The sequence below is a fragment of the Furipterus horrens genome, unplaced genomic scaffold (genome assembly GCF_987537825.1).
Source record: "Furipterus horrens unplaced genomic scaffold, mFurHor1.1.pri manual_scaffold_3, whole genome shotgun sequence".
In the NCBI taxonomy this organism is placed as follows: Eukaryota; Metazoa; Chordata; class Mammalia; order Chiroptera; family Furipteridae; genus Furipterus; species Furipterus horrens.
The window spans coordinates 162,594,269-162,616,982 of record NW_028327173.1 but is presented as its reverse complement, the minus strand read 5'-3'; the positions used below and the strand labels follow the sequence as shown (position 1 = coordinate 162,616,982).

The window sequence follows — 22,714 nt, the reverse complement described above, 5'->3', positions numbered from 1 at the left end:
GCTCTCCTGCAGTGGGCTTTTCCATTCAGAGGAGACAAATAGCCCTGTCTTATGAAAAGCAGACTTTTCTGATGTCTTACTTTTTGTGATTTGAGAAGAGTGGGAGGGTAATAAAATTTGGAAAGAGATTTATTTTTCAATAAAAAGTACACTTTTAGTCTCCTACTCAAAAGCAGCTAGAAAGCTATATATATATATATATATATGTCAATGGGCAGAAAGTATTTCTCCAGAGACAAAGCAGTTTTCCTTAAGATGTGTGTCTCCCCCTGATTCTCAACATGTGATCCTCTATGAACCATCTTATACCTGTACTCTCTCCATGGCTGAGAGAAAAGGCTTTGTTCATAAAGATATTTTCTAGATGTTCACAGAAAGGATGCCAAGTGAGAAATGGAAAGTAGCAACCTGAAGGGAAAGGATGTATTAATTAATACCCAGCACAACTGTCCACGGGTGCATGCATCATCATACATCCCTCCCTGAGAAGGAAGCCCATGGTTCCAACAGACCAGTGGTTCATACATTACCTAGATCTTAAAAAATAGGAAATAAGGGCTTTTTGTGTGTGTGTTCATTATTTTGCTGAAAAATACTTCATATTTATCAAACCATGCCTCTTGACTTTGAGAATTGGAGACTAATAATCAAAAGATGCCTTGATTTTCCCACCATGGGTCATGTGCTCTCAAAATAAATCCTTCTCTGCTTTAAGCAATGGAAGGAAGATCCCTTATTTCCCATTGGTTCAACACAACTTTCTTGCCTTTAGGAAGTGTCAAAAATTTGTGAGAAATGGCAGTCATTTTGAGTCTCACTTTGGAAAAGTGTCTGTAAAGTAGAAAACACCTTTAGAGCTGGGCAGGGAGTGCTCCTTATTGTGGTTGGAAGAAATAAGCCTAAATGTGGGTTCTGACTCTTAGGGGAAAAATGTGATAGAAATGTGAGAGATATGCAAAATATAGCACCGTTTACACTTCCTCACAAACATACTTCCCTTGACCTTGACCCAGTCCCTCAGAATGTGGGGCTGGAAAAAGGATGCTTATGAGCAAAGGCATTCCATGTCATGGTCAAGAGAGAAGAAAGAATAGGGAGCTCAGGAAAGTATGAAATGTAGAAGGCCTCCGACCGGCTGCCAGGATTTTTGTGTTCTTGGAGGCTGGAAACTTCCTTAACTCGAACTACCAGCAGCTAGAGATCACTGGGGTCTGAGCTGCATTTCCTTTGAGGAGGAAACATTGGATTGGTCACCTTAGAGATAATAAGGTGCCTACCTGTCTCTAAGGGCAGGGAAGAGAATTCTAGGTAGAGAGAACAGCTGGTGCAAAAGCCTTGAAATGAAATATTGCCATATTTTAGTCTTAAACTGAAAATATTTGAGGAAAGGAGTATAAGCTATTATGCTCACCTCTCAAATTATCACAGGCACCTATTAAGCAGTGTGCCATTGTCATATGCAACCTGTTCCCACTGGTATGTCCTGGAATAAACAAGTGAACTGGGTATACTTAGTAGGAGAGCATTGTGCCAGAATTCTATATCTCTCCAATGGAAAGAAAAGGGGATGAGGAGGATGCATCAGGCTTTGTGAAAGCAAAGGGCACCACCACTAGTGGTCATTTGGTCAGAGGGCCCTGGAAACGGCAGGCTGTAGTCATGTCTTTCCTGGACCCAAACTGTTAGGAGGCCTTCTCTGGAAAAAGGAGATAATATCTCTGCAAAACAAGAAAAAATGAAATGAGAAATACAGCATTATACAGCATTATTTTAATAGGGGGGGAATGTGAGTTGCAATTGCACAATAAAGACACTTTATGATTTTGATTTGATCAAGACAGGCAAAACTGTATTCTCAGAAACTTGTCAACTTGGAGGTCTGATTTTTTTTCTTTCTCGTGCATGCTCTGCATAAAATTTTCTCCCCCATCCATCTAGATTGTAGGACCATTGCTAGTTTATACTAGGTTCCCCCTCCCCCAGTGATGTCTAGAAAGATTCTGTTATCCGTCATTTATATGTGGTTTTGTTTATTTAATTGACTTCATTGCACTATTTATGACACGTATTTGTGCTAATATGTGGCTTTAACTAGGCATTTTCATTTTTAAGCGTTTTGTCTTTAATTATGAAATAAGAAGATTTCCTTTTCCCTTGGATGCCAGAAACCAGTATGAGCCCGTAGTAGCTTCTGGAAACAAAGGAAGGACTGGCTCCTCCACACACCCCAACTTCTTGCCTGATTTCTCTTTCCATCCTTCTTTCATTCCTTCCATCTTTGGTATCTTCTGTATTTGACATCATTTAATGTGCTTCTTCTCTCTCCTCTATTACGTCAGCCTCTCATGTACGTGAGACAATTGGTTCTAACATAGACACATGTAGGAGTATATAACTCTTTAAAAGAAATATTCAGCACATCAACCAACTTGTGTCTTATAGAAGAAACAGATTGGTGTTCAAATCCTAGCACTGATACTAACTAAGTATCCTTGGATGAGTCCGTATTTGCCTTTGTTTCCAACTCTGCAAAATGGAAAGGCCAACTGATCTGATTGCCGTAAGAATAACATGAGGTCATACATTTAAGCACTAAGAACAGCACCTGATGCAGACAGCGCCTGTGAATGTCAGCCATGACGGTAGCTATCCCCACCACATGCCTGGCATGTGGGAAGATGCTGGTGTGCACTGTGAGCCCCACAGCTGTGGCATCCACTCGTGGAGGTCTGGTCCTCATGGATGAGACTTGCATTAAACAAACACAAACCTGAGCAGAATTATAAACGACAATACACAATCTGAAAGGAAAAGCTTTTGTATGAAAGAAAACAGCAGGGGGGTGCTTTTGCTTGGGTGGTCCAAAAACGCCTCTCTGGAAGTGTCACTGAAGGAGCTGCCACTCGAGTAGCGTGGAGGACGGCACACTGGCCCAGGGAGCAGCATGGGCAACGGGAGAGCAGAGCAGAGAGGAGAGAGTGCAGGAAGCAGCCCTGTGACTGACTGGGGTGTACAGAGTTCCCAAGGAGAAAGCTGCGATGTCCTAACAACAGCTACTCAGCAGGCTTTGGGAAACTGCAGTATCTGTTAAGTGCTCTGAAGAAATCCCGGGAAATCAGTATTGAGAAAAGACCCTTTGATTTTGCCTAAGGAGAATCCCTGGTGACCTTCAGCAATGCTATTTTTAGACAGCGATAGAAAGGAAAAGCAGATTTTCACCGGAGTGTTAGCATGAAAATGGTCAGATGGGAGGGAGGAGGAGGCATCCCAGACCCAGTGGACTTAGTTGTTGAGACCCATCCCTAAGCCTTCCAACGGAGGTGAATGCATTGCCAGGACCCAGCAACATCAGCTGCCTTTGGGTGGCAGTCCAGTCTGAGCCTGATCCTTTCCTTCTCTCCCCAATTGTCCTCACAGGTATGCCATTCTGACCAAAGAAACCTGGCCCTCGTGGAGAGGGGACGAGAAAAAAGGTGTCCTCCACTTGCTGCAATCCGTCAACATGGACAGTGATCAGTTCCAGCTCGGAAGGAGCAAAGTGTTCATCAAAGCCCCCGAGTCTGTGAGTGCACGGCTGACCCCTCCCCACGACCTGATGGGCTTCTTGGTTTCATCCTTTGGTTCATGCCTTACTGTTACCTTCTCAAAGAAGGCTTTCCTCTGCTCCCAATGGGAGGATAGGTCATTCTCCCCACGCCTGCTCCCTCATAGCCTTCAGGGCATAGAATGGTTTCTTTCCTCTTCTAGATGGCCATCTCCTTGAGGTCAGGGACTCTTGTCTGTTTTGTATGCCATTGTGTGCTCAGAGGCTCATACAGAAAGCAGCTCACGGCCCAGGCCAGGTAGCTCAGTTTGTTAGAGCATTGTCCTGATACACTAAGGTTGTGGGTTCAATCTCCAGTTAGGGCATGTACAGGAATCAACCAAGACTTTGTAAATATGTGGAACAACAGATAGATGTCTCAATGTCTCTCTCTTTCTCCAAAATAAATTAAAAATTAAAGAAAGCAGCTCTGGGAGGTCCCCAATAGTTTTTTACAGTATCTAGTAGCGTCTGAGCTAAAAGAGATTCCTTTGCCTACAAAGGAGGCTTGGATAAACCTACCTTCTCACCTGGGTTGACACCAAACAGGCCTAGGCTTCCTCCTTGAAGGTGTAGCAGTGCTTAGGGGTGTGAATTCTCAGGACTGTATCTTGAAGACCAGAGCAAGCCTGGAAAGGACATTGAGGAGATGAATAGGTAGGAGGAGAAACCTCAGGATTTATAGAAAACGAATATTTGCTGTAAGGAATTCAAACAATTTTACAATTCACAAACTTTTCCCCCCATCATTATGTTTTTATTGTAATTTTTTTTCCATTACCATTTACTCCCCTTACACTCTGTTCCCCCCAGCAATCAGCACACTGTTGTCCACGACCATGAGTCCTTTTTCCTTTCTGTTCAATCCTTCCACCCCAACCCCCCCCCCCCGCCCCACTAGCTGTCATCTGCTCCCCATCTGTGAGTCTTATTAGACCACCACAGATTAATTGGGAGGAATCTCTATCTTTCCTGATGAGGTTGTGGTCACTGTGAGCCATAGGAAGTTCTCAGTTGAGTAGGAATCCAACACGGCCTCCCCACTCTGCCCAGCGAGCTCTGAGGCTGTGGGGCAAAGACATTCCTTTTTAAGTTGGAGAAACTGCTGGAACTAACCCGGTTCAGCATCATCATTTCTTGAGATTCCTGTAACAATCACAAGGCTCCATTTCAGGAGCTTATGGTGAACTTGGTAAAATTAGTCATTCAATCACGGGGAAATAACATGAGAACCTGCAGTGCTGGCAATAACGGGAACACTTGGCTTCAGCCAAATCCTGGCCTCGTGGTGAGTTTCCTTCTTTCCAAGGGGCCGCAGCTGCTGTTCTGCCTGCCCCGTAGGACGTCAGCCTGAGGCCCACAGATGATAATAGCTGCTGGGGAATGGCTTTATGGCTTTATGAACCATAAAGGCTATCAAGTAAATAAAGAGCGCACATCGGTAGATCCCATTTTTGAAAAGTTTGCGGTAGCATTTTCCACTCTGAGTTATTTGTAGCTTCACAGCAACTTCATTTCCAAATATAAAATGAAAATGTTGTGCCACACACCGCTAAGCAGCCCACAGAACAGTTCCTGTTCTTTCTAAAACAGGATGGAGCGATCTATCGGTACAACGCAGAACTCCTCTGTTCTTTCATACCCGCTTGTACTTTTTCGACTTGTTAGATTTTCACATGTAATTTAAACAGCCTCAATGTTTTGCATGCTTTTTTTTTTTTTTTTTTTTTTTCTGATTCAGTGGAACTTGGGTGTTTTAGTTCCAAAATCAAGATTATTTTTGGTTTTTCTTTCCCTTGTCTTCCTCCCAATTGCTTTATTATCATCACTTGAGTCTCCTTTCCCCCATCTTTTACACACACACGCACATGCACACACACATGCACATGAACACACACACACGCATGCACACACACAGACACACACACCCATTACCATTACTCTCTCCTCCCCCCTCACTCATTTGTCCACATTTAGCACTGACATTGCAGATACTTTTACAAAAATTGGTTTTTAAAAATCTACTTTGTGATTTTTTTTCTTGACTTTTATAGTAAATGTGCTGAATATGCAAAATAACCCATTTGTTTTAAGAACCCACATTAGACATCAGGCACCAAAGGGTTTGGTTTTGCTTATTTGTTACATGTGTCTGTGATTTGGGGTTTCTGTTTTTGCTTTCTTCCTCTCTCTCTATTTCTTCAACCTCCCTGACTTCGAACCCACATGGCCTTTGAAAAGAACCTAAAACCCAGCTAATATTTGAAGTAGCCCATAGGGAGTTGGAAATTGGTTGCCTCTCCATCCTTTCTGAGTCACAAGTGTATTTTCTGTGGCGTTCCCAAAATAGTTCTGGGAAAGAAGGAGAAACCAAGACTTACACAAAAACCCAACACACAAGATAAGGAACACTAATGCATATTCTTACAAGAGGCAACCGCAGGGCCAGCATTGTAAACACTCTGTCCCGTTGTTAAGCCATGTATATTCCCTTTGGTTTTTAGAAATCTGTCTCTCATGCCTGCTGTATATGGCACTGGAAGCCACCGAATGAAGGGGCCCCGCCCTTGTTGTCTCCGCGCAGCTGGGGCTGTGGGAAGGGAAGGAGAAGTTGAGTGACAGGAGGGGATAGACGTGGCCCCTGAGTGTAGACCCAGATAAACAGAGACAACAAATCAAGCCCAGCTGCCTTCAAACCAATTTTGCTTGTTTACTTCTGGAACGTTTTTGCAATGTTTGTTCATCATCTTTACTTTGGGTTTTTAATTGGTGCATTTTATTTTCTTTTTCCTAGAGAGTCATGTAAACAGCTTCCTAGGTGAATGCAAAAGTTTCCCACCATTTTATGAGTTGATTAAATGAAGGTTTACAGAGAAAGACTTCTATGCCAGAGTGGGGAAGAGGCTGGCAGAGTCTGGAGGACTTTGGTTCACGTTCCAGACCCACCCAATCTTGGTTCCAATGTACTCATCTATAAAATGGAGAGAATAGAAATATATGGTTCATGCAGTTGTTGAGGGGTTAGATGAAAAAAATTCATGGGAAGCATCTAAAATGATTCCTGACCCGAAGCAAGCACTTGGTGCCTTATAGCTAATTGCTATCATCTTCATGATTCTGGAGCTTCATCGGGTGCGATGCAACAATCAGTATGAATTGTTAAAATGACCTGAATCTCAAGACCTGCCCATGTCTAATATGGGCCCTTTAGCAAAATAGTCTCGGTCGCTCTTGGTGAATCCAGGTCCTAACCAGCACCTCCTCAGCCCTGCTCTACTTACTCTGGTTTATCTTCTGCTGCAGTTCTCCCTGGAGAATTCCACGAGGCAGGAAGTCTATGCTTTCCTCTTTCCATAGTAGCACAAACTCTGCTCCTGAAAACACTGGAACATTCTATTAAGAGACTATATGCAGCACTGAACAACAGCCCCACCTACTCATTTGATCTGGCCATCTAGTGGCCTCTTTGGATCTAGGTGGGGAATAAGTGGGTAAATTCTGCATCATTCATTGGACTCCCACAGAGACTATGAACAAGGCAGGGCTGGTAACATTATTAGGGTCCAACTGAGTCCACTCAGAGCCAGCTATTTCCCTTTATGTATTCTTGTTAATAGAAAAAATAGACAGAGATGAAAGTTAATAGTGATCATAAACAATATCCCCTACTAATCGTTTCTCAAATTTATTCCTGAGTCTGAGAAGCTGCTTTTTTGGTAAGTCCTGGACTAAATCGAAATAACCTTGAAATAACCCCCTAAAAAGTGATGCTCGGGTCTTGTAAATTGGCTCACATTTGTCCTTTTTACATTCACAGCTATTTCTTCTTGAGGAAATGAGAGAAAGAAAGTATGATGGGTATGCTCGAGTGATCCAGAAAACGTGGAGGAAATTCGTGGCCCGGAAGAAATACGTCCAAATGAGGGAAGAAGGTATTTCGATCATTTTGTTTCATACATTCAACGTATCTCGAGAATAATTTTGAGCTTGGGTGAAAGTTATCAAGTTTATTTTACTTTGCATATAATGTCACATGTGAAAAATCTTGTTTCCTGTTAGAGTTTTTCTGTGTATTTTCCTCCTTTTCCTGGGGGGACTGAGCCTTCTCCCTTCCCTGCCCTTGTGGGACTTGCAGCCTCAGACCTCCTGTTGAACAAGAAGGAAAGGAGGAGAAACAGCATCAACAGGAACTTCATCGGGGATTACATCGGGATGGAGGAGCACCCGGAACTCCAGCAGTTTGTGGGCAAGCGGGAGAAGATCGATTTTGCCGACACAGTGACCAAGTACGACAGGAGGTTCAAGGTACACGCCAGCTGCCCACCTCTGAGAGCCACCAGAAGGATTCCTTAGTTGTAAAAATAACTTGTAATTTTGCTTTTCTTATTACCAAAACAGAACATGTTCATTGTAGAAAATTTTAGAAAATATAGAGAAGCCCAAAGAAAAATAGCTGCCTATACCCAGAAAGTGTTAATATTTTGTGTGTATCCTTTCGAACTTTTTTTTGCAGACATACTTCTATATATTTAGTTTTATAAAAATGATCTACATTACATGCTGGTTTATTTTTCTGGTTTTGTTTTGTTTTTTAACATACCAGGGAGAACTTTCCATATTAATAGATGTGTCAGTATAAATTATTTTGTTTAGTTGTCTAGTACAATTCCATTCAACAGATACTATTTTTTTTTTATCCTCATCCAAGGATATGTTTTTATTGCTTTTATTTTATTTTATTTTTTAAATATTTATTTTTAGAGAGAGGTGAAGGGAGAGAGAAAGAGAGGGAGAGAAACAATGTATGGTTGCCTCTTGTGCGCCCCGAACTGGAGACCTGGCCCACAACCCAGGCATGTGCCCTGACTGGTAATTAAACCAGCAACCCCTTTGCTTTGCAGGCTGGCACTCAATCCACTGAGCCACCCCAGCCAGGGCTGTTTTTATTTCTTTTAGAGAGAGGGAGAGAAACAATTGATTGCCTCCAACACGTGCCCTTACCAGGGATCAAACCCCAAACCTTATGGTGTATGAGATGACACTCCAACCAGCTGAGCCACCTGGTCAGGGCTACTCTTTATTTTATTTATTTTTTTATGATAGTAAATAAGGAAGAAGAGAAAGCCTGCTAACAATGGCTTAATCAAAAACTGATTTAAAATATAGCAGCCGTTTTCCTGACCAGGTTGCTCGGTCTGTTGGAGCATCTTCCCATGCACCAAAAGGTTGCATGTTCAATTCCCAATCAGGGCACATACGTCGGTTGCAGGTTTAATACCCGGTTCGGGTGCCTACAGGAAGCAACCCGATCAATGTTTCTGTTTCTCTCCTTTCCTCTCTCTCTAAAACCAATAAACATATCCTTGGGTGAAGTGTGCACTGAGTATCCTTTCATGGATATCTTTGTACATTTGTTTGCTAATGCTTTCAGAATAAATTGATAGGAATGGAGTCATCAGGTCAAAAGATACAGAATATCAGGCAATATTGCAAAGTGTTCTCACCCATCTTCCCTGAGTAAATGAGTAGCCCTACTTTCATGTGGCCACTGGAGGGACACTGATGTTTTACCTATTTCCTCAGACACCTTCTTTCTTTTGCTGGATAAAATCTTGGCCCCAAAAGTAAAATCTGAAGCCACCATGGTTCATGGATCCCTTAAGAGCTTTTTTGATTTGTTTATTTGTTTTTTGATCGGGAAAAAAAAAATGAAATAAATAACAGTATTAGCTTAACAGGAAGGATTTTGTTGTTTTGTTGAAGCCAAATTATTTCTTACAACCTGAATATGGTGCCAGCTGTTCCAGCAGCCGGTATGAATGCAAAGATGGGTGCTTATGTCTCTCAGTGGTGTTTGGGTATGAGGTGTCTGGGAACCTACATATTCTTTTTTTTTTTTTTTTTAGATTTAATGTGTTTTATTGATTAAAATATTACATTTGTGCCGATTTCCCTTCCCTCTGCTCCCCTCCACCCGGTGGCCCCCCTCCCTCCAGTTGTCCCCCCCTTTTAGATTATGTCCATTAGTTGTGCATACAGTTCCTCCCAACCTCTCTCCGTCTATTCCATTCCCTCCTACCTTGATCCCCAATTCCTATATCATCTCCCTCCCTTTCCCCATTCCCCCTCCCTGTTGACCTCCCCCCAATATGCTTCCCATACCCACAGTTCCTTTTCCACTCTCGTTGCCTATTTAGTTTGCCTTTGTTTCATCTCCCTAGCTTCTGTTTTTTAAACCAGTCCCTTTAACATCTCATATAACAGTGGTTTGGATCTAATGAACTCTTTCAGTTTTATTTTGTCCTGGAAACACTTTCTCTGTCCTTCTATTCTGAATGACAATTTCGCTGGATAGAGTATTCGTGGTTGTAGGTTTTGGATTTTCATTACTTTGAATATTTCTTGCCAGTCCCTTCTTGCCTGTAGGGTCTCCCTTGAGAAGTCAGCTGATAGTCTAATTGGGACCCCTTTGTACATAATTCTTTTCTTCTCTCTTGCTGCTTTTAAGATTCTCTCTTTATCTTTAATTTTTGACATTTTGATTATAATGTGTCTTGGAGTGGTTCTCCCTGGGTCCAGTTTTTTTGGAACTCTCTGTGCTTCCTGGACCTATAAGTCTATTTCCTTCCCCAAGTCTGGGAAGTTCTCCTTTATTATATTTTCACTCAATTTTTCAAGTTCTAGTTCTTCTTCCTCGCTCTCTGGCAAACCAATGATTCTTATGTTGGGCCTTTTATAGCTGTCCCAGAGGTTTCTGATCCTCTCATCGTTGCTTCCCATTTCCTCTCGCTGCATTGGTTGACTGCTTATTCCTTCTCCATATTCCAGTTTGTTGAAATGAACTCTGGATTTTTTTTCCTCACCATCTGTCTCGTATGCGGTTTTGTTCCTTTCGTTATGAAAGTTTTTCGCTTCTTTCTTATCTTTTTCCTGCTCTTTTGTGAATTCTGTAAGCCACCTGATAACAATGGCCCAGAACTGAGCCTCTGACAGGTTTCTTATCTGTTCATCTGTCAGGTTCTCTATCTGCTGCCTGGTGAGCTGTGTCACCGGGATTTCTATAGTTGTCTGCCACATTTTGACAGATGCGTTTTGTTTTCTTGGGCCGGCTGTAGGGGGCAGTGCCTGTGTACGCGTCACAAGTCAGCGACCGGTGCCTGTCCTATTTCGCAGCCCTGTGGTGCTTTCTTTCTTTGGGGGCGGGGGTCCAAGATAGATTCACACAGTTATTCAGCTAGGAGACCGGGATCCGTCCTCCCACCCCCCTGGGCCTCACTGTTCAAGGCGATGCTGTGGCCGCTCTCCCCAGCGCCGGGGTCGCGCACCGCCAGGGGCTTGACTGCCGCCGGGCTTTTTCGCCGCCCCACCGCTGACCGCAAACAGCGCTGCCCTCTTTAACTCTTACCTGCCCAAATGGCACCGCTGGTTTATAACTTCATATGTTGGGCTTCCGTGTAGTTTTATTTTCTGGAATTTCTAGTTATCCTTTGTTTTGAAGTAGTTGTATTCCTCTCTAGTTGTAGAGGGAGACCTAGCGTGTCCGTCTAAGCCTCCATCTTGGCCGGAAGTCCCCAACCTACATATTCTAAAGTCTGTTGATAATTGATTTTTAAGGATTATCATTAAAATGAAAACTTATCCATTTTCAAAAGTTAAAATGCCATGGACTCAAAAAATACAAATGTGCTGTAGTAGGTGGTAATTGTTAGGGGTGTCGGCGTGCCCAGGACTGCCCCTTTACACCTGTTGTCCCAGTACCTCAGGTGGGTCCATATGAGTTTGACATTTTTGTAAGTCAGAGAGCCAAATATCACTAATTTCACATATGTCAGCCTAATTACTATTAATGCTGTCCCCATTTACTACTCAAGACCACTTCCCTTCATCTGGTAACAGATGCCCATGCTGTGGACAGTTGTCACTTGGACATGTCTCTCCGCCTTCTGAAAGCACCTCTTCTTACAGGGTGTGAAGCGAGACTTGCTTCTTACTCCAAAGTGCCTGTACTTAATTGGCCGAGAAAAGGTCAAACAGGGCCCAGACAAAGGCCTTGTGAAAGAAGTGCTGAAGCGGAGAATCGAGATGGAGAGGATCTTATCTGTGTCCCTCAGGTGAGTGGCAAGGGGGTGGGCCCAGGGGTGCCCCATGTCTCCTCAGTATCATTACCTGCTGTTCCAAACACAGCCTGATGAAGAGCCCTGAATTTCCTCGTCTTCCCTGCGAAGACCTGACCTTCAGTGGTCTCAGGGATTCTGATTTGACAGGAATGAGATACCAAGAAAAAGTCGTGTCCTGGTTAGCTCCTCTCATCAGGAGATACTCAGATCCTTTGTTCCCATAAAATTTGAGAAATAATCCTAGTATATGAAACAAACAGAATATAATTGCTGTTGCTGAAGTGGGACCAGGAGTCCGGAGCCCTGGCCACAGGTCCACCTCACCCACGTGGAAAGTCTGGCCCATTTCACCAGCAGAGGCCCAAGCAGAGGTGGCCTTTAGGTCATCAATGTTGTTTTTCAGTTTGCTGTGGCCTCTGACTGTCCAGGAAGAAAAGTTTCTTTGGACTCCTTAAGTTCCTTTCTGTCTGTTCATTCAAGGAAGGGAATACAAATTGGTTTCCATGATCTGTAGCCCTGGAACCATTGCCACGTGCTCCCTTCAACTCCAAGTTCACAGGCTATCTCTGTCGGCGCACCGCTTTGTTTTGGCAGAGGGGCTCTGTGCTTCGGAGACTTCCCTAAATCTTCCCAGGCTAACAGCTCCCAAACTCAGTTCCCTCTGATAAGAGGAAATCTCCCAGTCTACCAGAGGCTAAAAAGGAGGAAGAAAGGCCCTTTGAGCTCAGTGGCTTCCTCCTTGAGTTGCATCCCTGAGCTCTTCTGAGGGCACCACCGCCTCTGCCAGGCAACCTTTGGGCTATCATTTCATCGAAAGTAGTGATGTTCCTCGTTGCTTGTGAAAACGGCTTCCCAGAATTGGGACATCTCTAAACTCTCATTTCACACAGAAAACAAAACTGTTGCTCTCAGGAAAAAATGGGAGCAGGGGGGTTGTGTGCTGAGGCATCTGGCCTACCAGGCTAGAAATCTTGGCTCCAGTGAAATAATCCAAAGCAGATTTCAAGTGGCGTCCTTTCTTGCCTGTGTCACTGTGGTTTCTGATTCCTACCTGGTCTCAATTTTCCTGATAAAGGACCAGGCGGTGCAGTGAGTTTGAGCATTTTAAACATTTCAACTCAGGGTGTGAGCCCCTCAGCAGCCTTTTGGTAGCCCCGCCTCAGGTAAGTCTCGGTGCCATGAATTTCAGAAAAAGGCTTCAGACGCTGTCTGGTCTCAGAAGGTCTTCCTGAGCATTTGGCTCCTGGGCTGGGTTACAACATGAGCCACACTCCTCCTGGCTAACTGGGCCCTGAGGCTGCCCTAGGTGTCCAAGGAACCCAACCGGAAGCTTCTCTTTCTTTTCTGGCACAGGGAACAGCCATTCCTGAGCTAAGCTGGGTGAGCTGAAGCACATCCCGGCTCTGGAGCACATGCGCTCTTTAGGCTGAGAATGACTGTTATTCTTCTTCCTATTATTATCACCCAGGTCTGTCTTCAGCCTTCAGGCCACTCAAGGAGTACTTGAGCATAAATACTCATACTTACATTTGCATCACACACTTGGACACTGTCTTGTTGATCAAGTCCTGAGGCTTATCAAGGTGTGGGATATTCACCCTCAGGTATTTTTTCTTCTGTCTTTTTTATGGTCTTCTCTCACAGTTTCTGGGAATACAGCATCTCATGGTAAAACCAGCTTTTTTCTTTTGGCTTCCTCTTTAGTATTCATGGTCTGGACATTTGCTTCCTGTGGCCTTTCCTTGTGAGAGGCTGTAATAAAATGAGGGACTTAGCCTGAAAGTTGCTCTGACACTATGGAAAAAAGAGCTTGAGTCATTTTAACTTGTGATCTCTGCATGTTATAGTTACTGAACCTCACATTTGCCACAATTGATACTATTCCCTTATTCCTTTCATTCACTGGATTAACTAGTAATCTAAACTAAGTTAGGAATACAGGAGGATGGGTGATGGTGTGTATAGAATCAAGCCCAGAGTATAAATTGATGTTGGTACCAGACCACCAAACTTGTGTGTGTGTTCCACATATTTCAGTACAGGCAGAGAGAAAGATTTTAACAGTCATCTTGCACTTCAGAAAAACGTTGTAATATGTATGTGTGTTTTGAAGACTAAAATGAGGCTTAGTACTTGACTGTTGGCTGGAATGACCACCCAAACTTGATGGTTCAGCCTGTCTCCATCTTTTCTGACATAACCACTGTCAAAGCAAAAATAGGCTCCCAGCTCCCTGTTTAAACAAACCTACAATTTGAAAACAGTTGCAAGACAGTTTGGGGAATGTGAACACAACTAAATATTTGCGATGAAGGATTTCTTGTTCATTTCTTTAGGTGTGATAATAGTATTATGGTTATTTTTATTTAAAGAGGCTTTATATTTTAGAGATACTGAAATATTTAAGGATAAAGTAATATAACAGTCACACTTTGCTCTAAAATAACCTGGTTTGTGTGTGGAGGTGGAGGGAGTGGGCTTCTAGACAGATATGATTGTGGATTGATATTAATTTAAAACTGACACTTGGAAGTTCCTTCTACTAGTCTATATATATTTGAAATTTTCCATAATAAACAGTTTTTCTAATTCTTCAATAGACATTATATTTTTAGAACTATTTACTTTTTATAAATATACTGAAATATATCTAGTTGAATTATAATTGAAGTTTTTTAAAAATGTAACTCACAAGAAAAAAATCAGATAGGCCCAATGGCTCAGAGAGCTCTGCAGACTGCAGCTGCTCAAAGGGACGGCAGGGTAATTTGAACAGGAAAAAGCCGCATCTACGTAGAAGTTAGACTGAGACACTGAGCCCCGACTTCTGCCTTCCCTGGAGACGTGGTGAGAGGGTCAGGAGATGGCGCACCAACAGAGAGTCGAGGCAATGGGCTGGCACCGTGTGGAGTCTGCAGACGTCAGTGTGTGAAGGGTCCTTCAGGAGCCGCTGCTTGTCCCAGTGCTGCCCTCACCGCTCTCTTCTCTGAAAAACTCGGTTTGCTGGGAGGGTAGCCACAGGCTGTCATAGCCCGTGCTTTTTGCTTTCCTGTTTTTAGGTGATGAGGTAGGTGCCATCAAATCTCATATTGGGGGGCTCTCTGAGGAAACTTCGAGGAGTCCTCATTCTAATAGCTGACCGCCAGAGGCCTAAGACCAAAGGCTACGTGGTTGCTTGTGTGGTCAGATTTCCCAATCTTTGTATGTAACAGGAAAATCGACCCGTAAGAGGGGGCTTCAGACCAAGGCCCCAGCTCCCCTGGTCACCGCGTTCTTGCCTAGACTGTCTCATTGCCTGATTGCCCTAAACCTCTGGTGGTCAGAACAGTTGGCTCCACCACCTGCCCTGCTGACCGGAAGTGTTACTGAAATCTTGACTTACTGTGACTTGTTGTGGCCTTTGAGCTTTGGGAACCTGGGAGATGTCGGCATTTTTGTACTGACCACCTACCTTGTGTTCAGCCCTGGGATTCAAAGGTGAACGAGACGTAGTCACCGCCTCAAGGAGCTCCCTCCCGTTCTGGAAGGGAGAGCAGACACCTGAGTAAACCTGTGCCCACAGGTTGCAAGTGTTCAGAGAGCGATGCGCGAGGCACTCCCTGTGAGCAAGGACAGGAGGGAGACTTTGCTCCTTTGCTCCTCTGCGCCGGTGGTCAGGTGCAGCTTCTCCTGGGAGGCCTCGGATGAGGCCCGATACAACCTTCATCTGCACTTCCTCAGAGAAATGAAGTGGGATCCCCAGCTGGTGCCCTTGCTTTCTCTGAGTGGTTGCATTCTGGAGAAGGTTTATTTTCTTCTTGATTTACCTATGTACTTTTCAGTTTGCTAAAAGGAGCATATATTTCATAATCGGAAAATTTTTATAAAGTCTCACATAAAGACAGGGCTGCCCTAGCAAATTCCCTTTTCGTCTTTAAGGAGGAAAAGAAAAACTCCTTTAAGACTTGACTCAGTGTTTTGTGACTAACATTTTTTTTGAAGAAGGTACTGGTTAAGGGAGTAAAACGAGATTTTCTAGTGTTGTCAGCAATACTGCAGTAAGCCACAAAGATGAGGGGATAAAAAACAAGCAGAAAGCCAAAGCTGGGACTAGACTGGTAAGGGATCTTTCAACACAAGGTACAAACATCTGTAAGGAATTGCAGCTTGAGCATATGAATAAGACAGGGGTGAAGTCCAAAGATAAGTCTGATTTTTTTTTTTAGAACAAATAAATGTAAAAGCTTTGTTTCCAGATCTAGGAGCATGGGCTGAGGAGAAAGGAACAGGCTGGGACTCTGGCCCCGACGAACATGCCTGGGTCAGGGAAGGGAGGGGTTTTTGTATTTGATGGTTGAAGTCAAAGTGTCCAAACAATTTCTTCTCATTTCCAGGCTCATGCTGATTATTGACCTTGAAGTTTTGGCCCGCTTGGTTGTTTTTTTGTTCTTTATGGTAATGAAACACCTAATAAATCTAAGCACATTAAACTACTCAAGGTTACTTGGGTTGGGCTCATTTAGCCCTGCTGAATAATCATTAGTCCCGCCTAAAGTACTACCTTATAAAGACGCATCCAGACCTGTTAAAGAACGCTTTGAGTCCAGCCGCCTAAACAGGAGCATCGTACCTCACCCCGCCCACCAGGAAGTGCGGTGCTTCCTGTTTCTCTTTCCCCAGGTGCACACGCCCTTCCCAGTGCAACCGTCTCCTTGCTCCTGTGCTGGGGCGCTTGCACTTCATTTCATAAATTCCAGATGCTTTGGAAGAGCTGTTCTGAGCAGCTTGTACATAAGTGCCTTTTGGAGTTTTGAATTGCTATAATTGATGTGATTGAGACAATTTCAGAATTTTCCTAGAAATAGCAAGATGGTAGTAGATTTGATGCCTCAACCCTCTGGGGTATATTGTTCCCAAACTTTAAGAAAAGTTTTCAGTTCCTAGTTTGGAAGAGTTTGTGAACAAGAATGAACAGTGAGGACTGTGAACTGTCCTACAATACCCATTCTCCTCTACCTGTTGATGGCTGGCAGGCTACCCAAAGACTATAGTTCCCAGGCTTCCTTGCAGCTAAGTGTGACTATGTGACATTGTGCTGGCCAGTGGCGTATGAGGAAAAGTGATTGTACCATTTCCTGGTCACATCTGTAAAGAAAAGGAGTAGAGGCCTATCTCCCTGGCGCTATAGAACTGTCACATTGGTCCTGAATGTTGTTTCTGTACATGCTGTTGAGTGGCAGATAAAAAGGTTATGTTGTTTAAACCACTGGTTGTCGGGATCTTCACCACAACCGAAAAACCTGTATCCCAACCATCACAACAGTATGCAGGAAGCCTGACTGCAATGGAGGGATGTCTGCAAAGAAACTCTTTGGGTAGTAATAATGACCAAGTGCCCCACCAAATGGCCGTTATGTGTCCCAAAATCCCTGCAGCGTTCTGCCTTTGTGGCTGTGAGGGGCAAGCTCCTTCCCCCCGGTGATGGTACCTAGCTGCTGGTTTACGCCATTCCCCCTGTGGTTTGTTTACGCTGCCACTTCTAAGTCCAACGGTGTTGTGGTCCTGCCTTAGACCTTTTTTCTCCTGTGGATTACCAGACTCCTCCTGCAGGAAGACAGGGGGACTGGGGTTCCGGGGAGAGAGGCTGTGGCTGCATCTACTGGCTGGCTGGGTCATGTTTAGGTCCTTAGCTGCTCGCCTCGGCCCAGAGAGAGAACCTGAGAAGCCTAGGGTCATCCAACAAGGCTCTTTCTGCCCAGGGAAGACCTCTGGCCCCACAGACTGCCCTCTCCAACCTTATACGTATTCATGGCACTGAACAGAGAGACCTCAGGAGTTTCAGTTTAAATGGATCAGATTCTACATGGAAGAAGAATCCGCTACCTCAGAGACTCTCCACACCCAGGCCCTCCTACTGGCCTCAGCATCTGGCTTTGTCACGGCACAGTGATCCTGCTGGTATAGTGCGACCAGGGCCCCTGAGAGCAGGGCACAGCTCCTGTGTCATACGGCTCAGCTCAGGTTACTAAAAAGACATGCTGTTGGCATTTTCTGCACTTGGAGGTTTTAAAATATTACCGTGGTCAATTCATCGAAGAGGGTTCACTTAATTTGCTTTTAATAACTTGGAGAAACACTTACCAGGCCTAATGAAATGTTACTTAGAGGGTTGTCTTAGATATTTGACAGTGGTGCTCGGATGTAATTGTAAACCTATACAATACGAAGCATTTGGGGTGGTCGCCTCCTTCTCTGGGCTGCGCACCTAACAGCTAGGGAATAAAGATTCTCAATTATATATGTGTTGTGATTTCCACAGTCTAGCTGGGCCTGGTGATGGAACTGTGTATAGTCAGTTCCCCGCTACCATTAGGTATCTTCCCCAGGACTAGTTTTGCCTGAGCCTCCTCTTCCCATTTTCCCCTCATGACCCAAGTTTGCCCCCAGCCATGCCCTGTCCAAACATGAAGCTGCCCCAAAGGTGTGTTCTTTCTCCGTCCCACAAACTTTATTAGCTCGAACTTGATGACTGTGCTTGCTTGCTGTTAATACACGTGTCTGGTGTATCTCTGTAAAGCGGTATGTGTGTCCATTCAGCAGCACCTGGCTCGTGTTACAAGCTGAGCGCCGAGTACTTAAAGACTCCTAAAAATGAGTGCGTGTGAAGCCCAGGGTGTTGACTTCCCATTTGATAACTGAGCTTATACTTCTTCAAAGTAGGATTTATTACAGTAGCTGCAGCCATGTCATCAATTCTACTAACTTGGAACTTATATGGAATTGTTCATTTTCAGCCATGTTCTCATAATATTCCAGATTTATATGATCTTAAGAACATAGAAATTGAACTTGAAAATGGATTTTTAAAACAATACAGACCAAATCATCCTTAAATTCCTGATTTTGAAAGTCACATGGGAGAATTATTTGTATGTATGCTTTTAGTGGGCTATAAACTTTCTTCAAAAGCAAATTGCAGTGATTTTATTATGTCATTCATTGTTGTGTTTTGTTATAAAGATTACCACAGAAAGAAACATTGTAGAAACCTACTGCTGTCTTACAGAATTTTTAAAATGAGTAAAAAAGCAATGGAATAAACAACTGTTGTTATCTTTCTAATTTTTTTGCAGCACTATGCAAGATGACATTTTTATTCTTCATGAGCAAGAATATGACAGTTTGCTTGAATCCGTCTTCAAAACTGAATTCTTAAGCCTCTTAGCAAAGCGTTATGAGGAAAAAACCCAGAAGCAACTACCTCTGAAATTTAGCAATACGTAAGTTGGGATCTGGGGCCCTAACTTCCGAGTGAAACTAGCAGGGCCCTTGATCTCAGTGCTGGGGTCCAGGCTGAGAAGTGGGAGACCTGTGGGGTGCGGCCTGGTGTCTGACAGGCTCCAGGCCCTTCAGCAAAGCCCAGCCCTGTCTGCCTTAGCTGCGTCCCCCGTGGCATTTCAGGACTGCAGAACCTAGTCCCATACTTGTCACACACTTTGAAAAGGCCACTTTTGCATTTCTGTGAAACAATGACTTCATCAAATGGTGTATTTTGTCATTTGGACAAAGGTCACCAAAGTGAGACAAGGAAGGCAGATTTTTGTAATCACCAATAAAAGAGTATTTTATTTAGCAGAGTAGCCAAAAGTAGAGTAAGGCTGGAAGAAGACAAAAGACAAAGAAGAAAGTGAATGGAATGGGAGCTTAAGTCCCCAAATCAGTATACAATAAAGACCTATGGGTGGGGTACTGGGGACTCTTAGGTGACAGATGGCCAGTGTCTTGGCTCACGGCTCACTTTGTTTTGCTTTGGCAACATGGTCTCATGAACCAGATACTGGTTTACAGTCAAGCTTCTAAGTTACTTTTTTTCATCTTAAATTTCCATCTATAATATGGAGATATTTTCCGTCTCTTAACTACCCACAAGAATGAGGCCAAAGTAAAGCCTTAACTCCACCACGAGGGAACCTTACCCTGATTAATGCTCCTGTGGGTTCATTGAAATGGATACTGGTCGCCGTATGGGTCCATCACAGCTTTTCCAAGGAACAATTGGGCTATTAGTACCAGAAGCAGTTATTTTTGTCTGGAAATCTGTAATAAGGGAATAACAAAAAAAAAAAGAAAGAAAGAAAGAAAAAGAAGACTATGAAGAGCCAAGCCACTCAATAGAATAATAGGCAGCTACTTAAAATTATGATTTTCTGGTCTGACAACATGAAGAAAATGTAAGTTTCAAAAAGCAGAATGTGAAATTGAATTAGGCATGTAGGCAATATGAAAAATAAATGCTGGCTGGGGAGTTTTGGGGTTCTGAGTAAACCTCACTGTTAGCTGGGTTTCAGTTGCTAGGCGTTGTCTTTTCCTTTGCCTGGCGTGGGAAAACGGAGAAGGGATAGAGCTTAGTTAAATGATAACCACATTCTACGCCAAGGAAGACGCGGGTTAACGTGTGTCTGGCATCTCCCAGTCCTCCACAGACAGACCCAGGGGAATCAGAGAGGCACGAGGACACACCACAGCAGATGTAGCCTGGAAATTGTCCCCTTTCTGCTGTCCCCCGGGGAGTCCCACCTGAGTCTACCTGCAGAGTGACATTAGCACCTGTCATGGGATGCCTCCCTCACCACCTGGTTTCTCATCAGTGCCAAGCCCCAAATGCTTCTGCCTCTAGCCACTGGGCTCCCCTTCCATCATGCTGAACTCAACGGCTGCCAGGCTCCTCCTTGGGCCCTGTGTTGCTTGAGATTTCCTGGTCTTACCTCATTTTCACAGCAGGTTTGGCCAACAGTAGAACTCCATTCTGACTTGTTAACTTCAACAAACATGCTTTTCGCAGGCTGGAAGTCAAGTTGAAAAAAGAGAACTGGGGTCCCTGGAGTGCCGGGGGCTCACGGCAGGTGCAGTTCCACCAAGGCTTCGGTGACCTGGCCATCCTCAAACCCAGTAACAAGGTGCTGCAGGTCAGCATCGGACCCGGGCTGCCCAAGAACTCCCGTAAGTATCCAGCGGGCCCCACGCAGAACCAGGGCTGGGCTGCTGGGTTCTCCTGGCCTGGCCTCCCTTCACCCTGCCGCACACCAGCCCCTCTGCTCACACCTGCTCGTGATACATGCGCAGATCTGCGGGACAAAGAACCATTACTTCTACTGCCTCCTGTGGCTGGCTTTTCTTCTGATTCAAACATTTCAAGTGAAACCAACCTCAAGGCAAATGCACGTTCAACCTTTCTGGATGACCTAGTAGTTATGCCTGGTATTCCTGGCACCACAATATTAATTATGTTCAAACCAGTGTGTTGGTTTTACATTTCCTGGCCCTTTCCAGTCAGATCTTGTCCACGATATAAAACTTACCCTTTCCATCAACTTTAAGAAATTGGCCACGTTTACCAACTCTAGTGGATTCACTAAGTTGCTGTGCATCTCATCCAGCACCTCCCACCTTCATTTAAAGCATGTCATTAGGTGGCAAACGTGTACCAATGCACCCAAGTCTAACTCCTTCACTGGACACTGAGTCCTTTTTTATTTTTGATTGATATTTATAAAATTGTATTTATAATAAACAACATAGGTAATTATATATGCTATATGTGTATATAGTATAGATATCTCTGTAAAATTTAGTCCATATGTATGGTCAGTGAAGAGTGCCAGATACAAAACAGGCCTTTATGAAGTCTGTCTGAAGAGATACACATTCGCATGCACCATGACGCAGTAACACTACAGATAAACAGCTGATCAGAAAATGCTGGGGTATGTCTGTGCATTACTCAGTACTTGCAGGAAACAGAGCGCATATTTAGGGGGGATTTTTGAAGATACTTTTAAATAAAAGAATTCTTTACCGAGAGGTGGATAGGGTTGAGGGAAGGAAATGGGCACCAGGGACAAAGAACAGCAGAACACTGTCATTACCCCTGAACCTGAAGGGACAGAAGGAAGAAACAGTTGGGCTGAAGGAAGCAGCAAGTCGCATACCCCAACTTCTCTCTCATCCGGCCTCCAGTCTCCCAGGGTACAGAGCATGGCAAAAGCGGGCCGTAGGTAACCAGCAGGATGCGTGTGAGCAGTGTTCAGTAGGCCCCAGAGTGGAACACTGTCTTGTTGCTTCATATGGTGACGTTGCCCCAAGACCCCCAGACCCAGCTCCTTGGCTTTGTGCTACTGATACCTTGTCCTTCCTGCTCTTCTTTTCACAAGGCATTCCCTCTGCACCCCTCTGCCAGCTGGTTTAATGCTGCCTCCCTTCACTGCTTCCCTTGCCAGTACATCTGCCTCATCTACCCACATGTGGCTCTGCCGTCCCATTCCTAATTCTGGTCCGTGATACTGTTCCATTTAGCACTGACTCATTTTCTCATGCTTCAGGTCTCTCTCCAGGGTACAAGTCTGCTTCTCCCCTTCATGGCCTCTGTATGTAATTGGAAGACTGTAGAACATAAATTATTGCATGAAAGGCTCTTGACATAAGCCGAGGTCCAGGTAGTGCTGAACGTGCTTCATGCAGGTGACCTTGGTGTGTAGCATTTGCATGCTCACTTCCTTTACTGTGTTCAGAATAGGAGGGCAAACATTAAAATGTCCCATCTGTCTCTTTTGAAAGTCTACACAAACAGAAACCCCTTTGTAAGAAAACTTAATACCTCTTTGTATAGTTATTGTCTCTTGACATTTTAAAACTGTATCTCCATCCGCATAACATCCAGCCCCCTCCTAGCAGGCAGCTAGCAGGACAGGATTGCCCTCAAATATCTGCAACCATCCCTTGCAGATCTGGGTTCCAAATGTCTCACAGGTTTTGCATAAGCAAAATGCCATCAGGAGCCATAAAACCAACCCGTAGTACTGACTGTAACTTGGTCTTGCTTGTTTGTTTCAGGTCCTACCAGAAGGAACATCACTCAGAACAGAGGTTATTCCAGTGGTACTCACAATGCCAACTACCCAGTGAGAGCTGCCCCTCCCCCGCCAGGTAAGCCAAGCATGTGTCGTAGACTGGGACCATTAACCTGAACCCATTACTT

At 44.2% G+C, this 22,714-nt stretch overlaps 1 protein-coding gene across 1 annotated transcript in view; it reads left to right on the top strand.

Annotated features, from left to right (window-relative positions):
- MYO1E (myosin IE) overlaps positions 1-22,714 on the top strand; it is a 198,757-nt gene that overhangs the window by 156,891 nt on the left and 19,152 nt on the right. Inside the window, exons 19-25 of the mRNA XM_090270681.1 lie at positions 3,418-3,562; positions 7,401-7,515; positions 7,719-7,888; positions 11,549-11,694; positions 18,813-18,959; positions 20,522-20,679; positions 22,570-22,662. Of these exons, the coding sequence (XP_090126807.1) occupies positions 3,418-3,562; positions 7,401-7,515; positions 7,719-7,888; positions 11,549-11,694; positions 18,813-18,959; positions 20,522-20,679; positions 22,570-22,662 (974 nt within the window). The remainder of the gene's footprint in view (positions 1-3,417; positions 3,563-7,400; positions 7,516-7,718; positions 7,889-11,548; positions 11,695-18,812; positions 18,960-20,521; positions 20,680-22,569; positions 22,663-22,714) is intronic.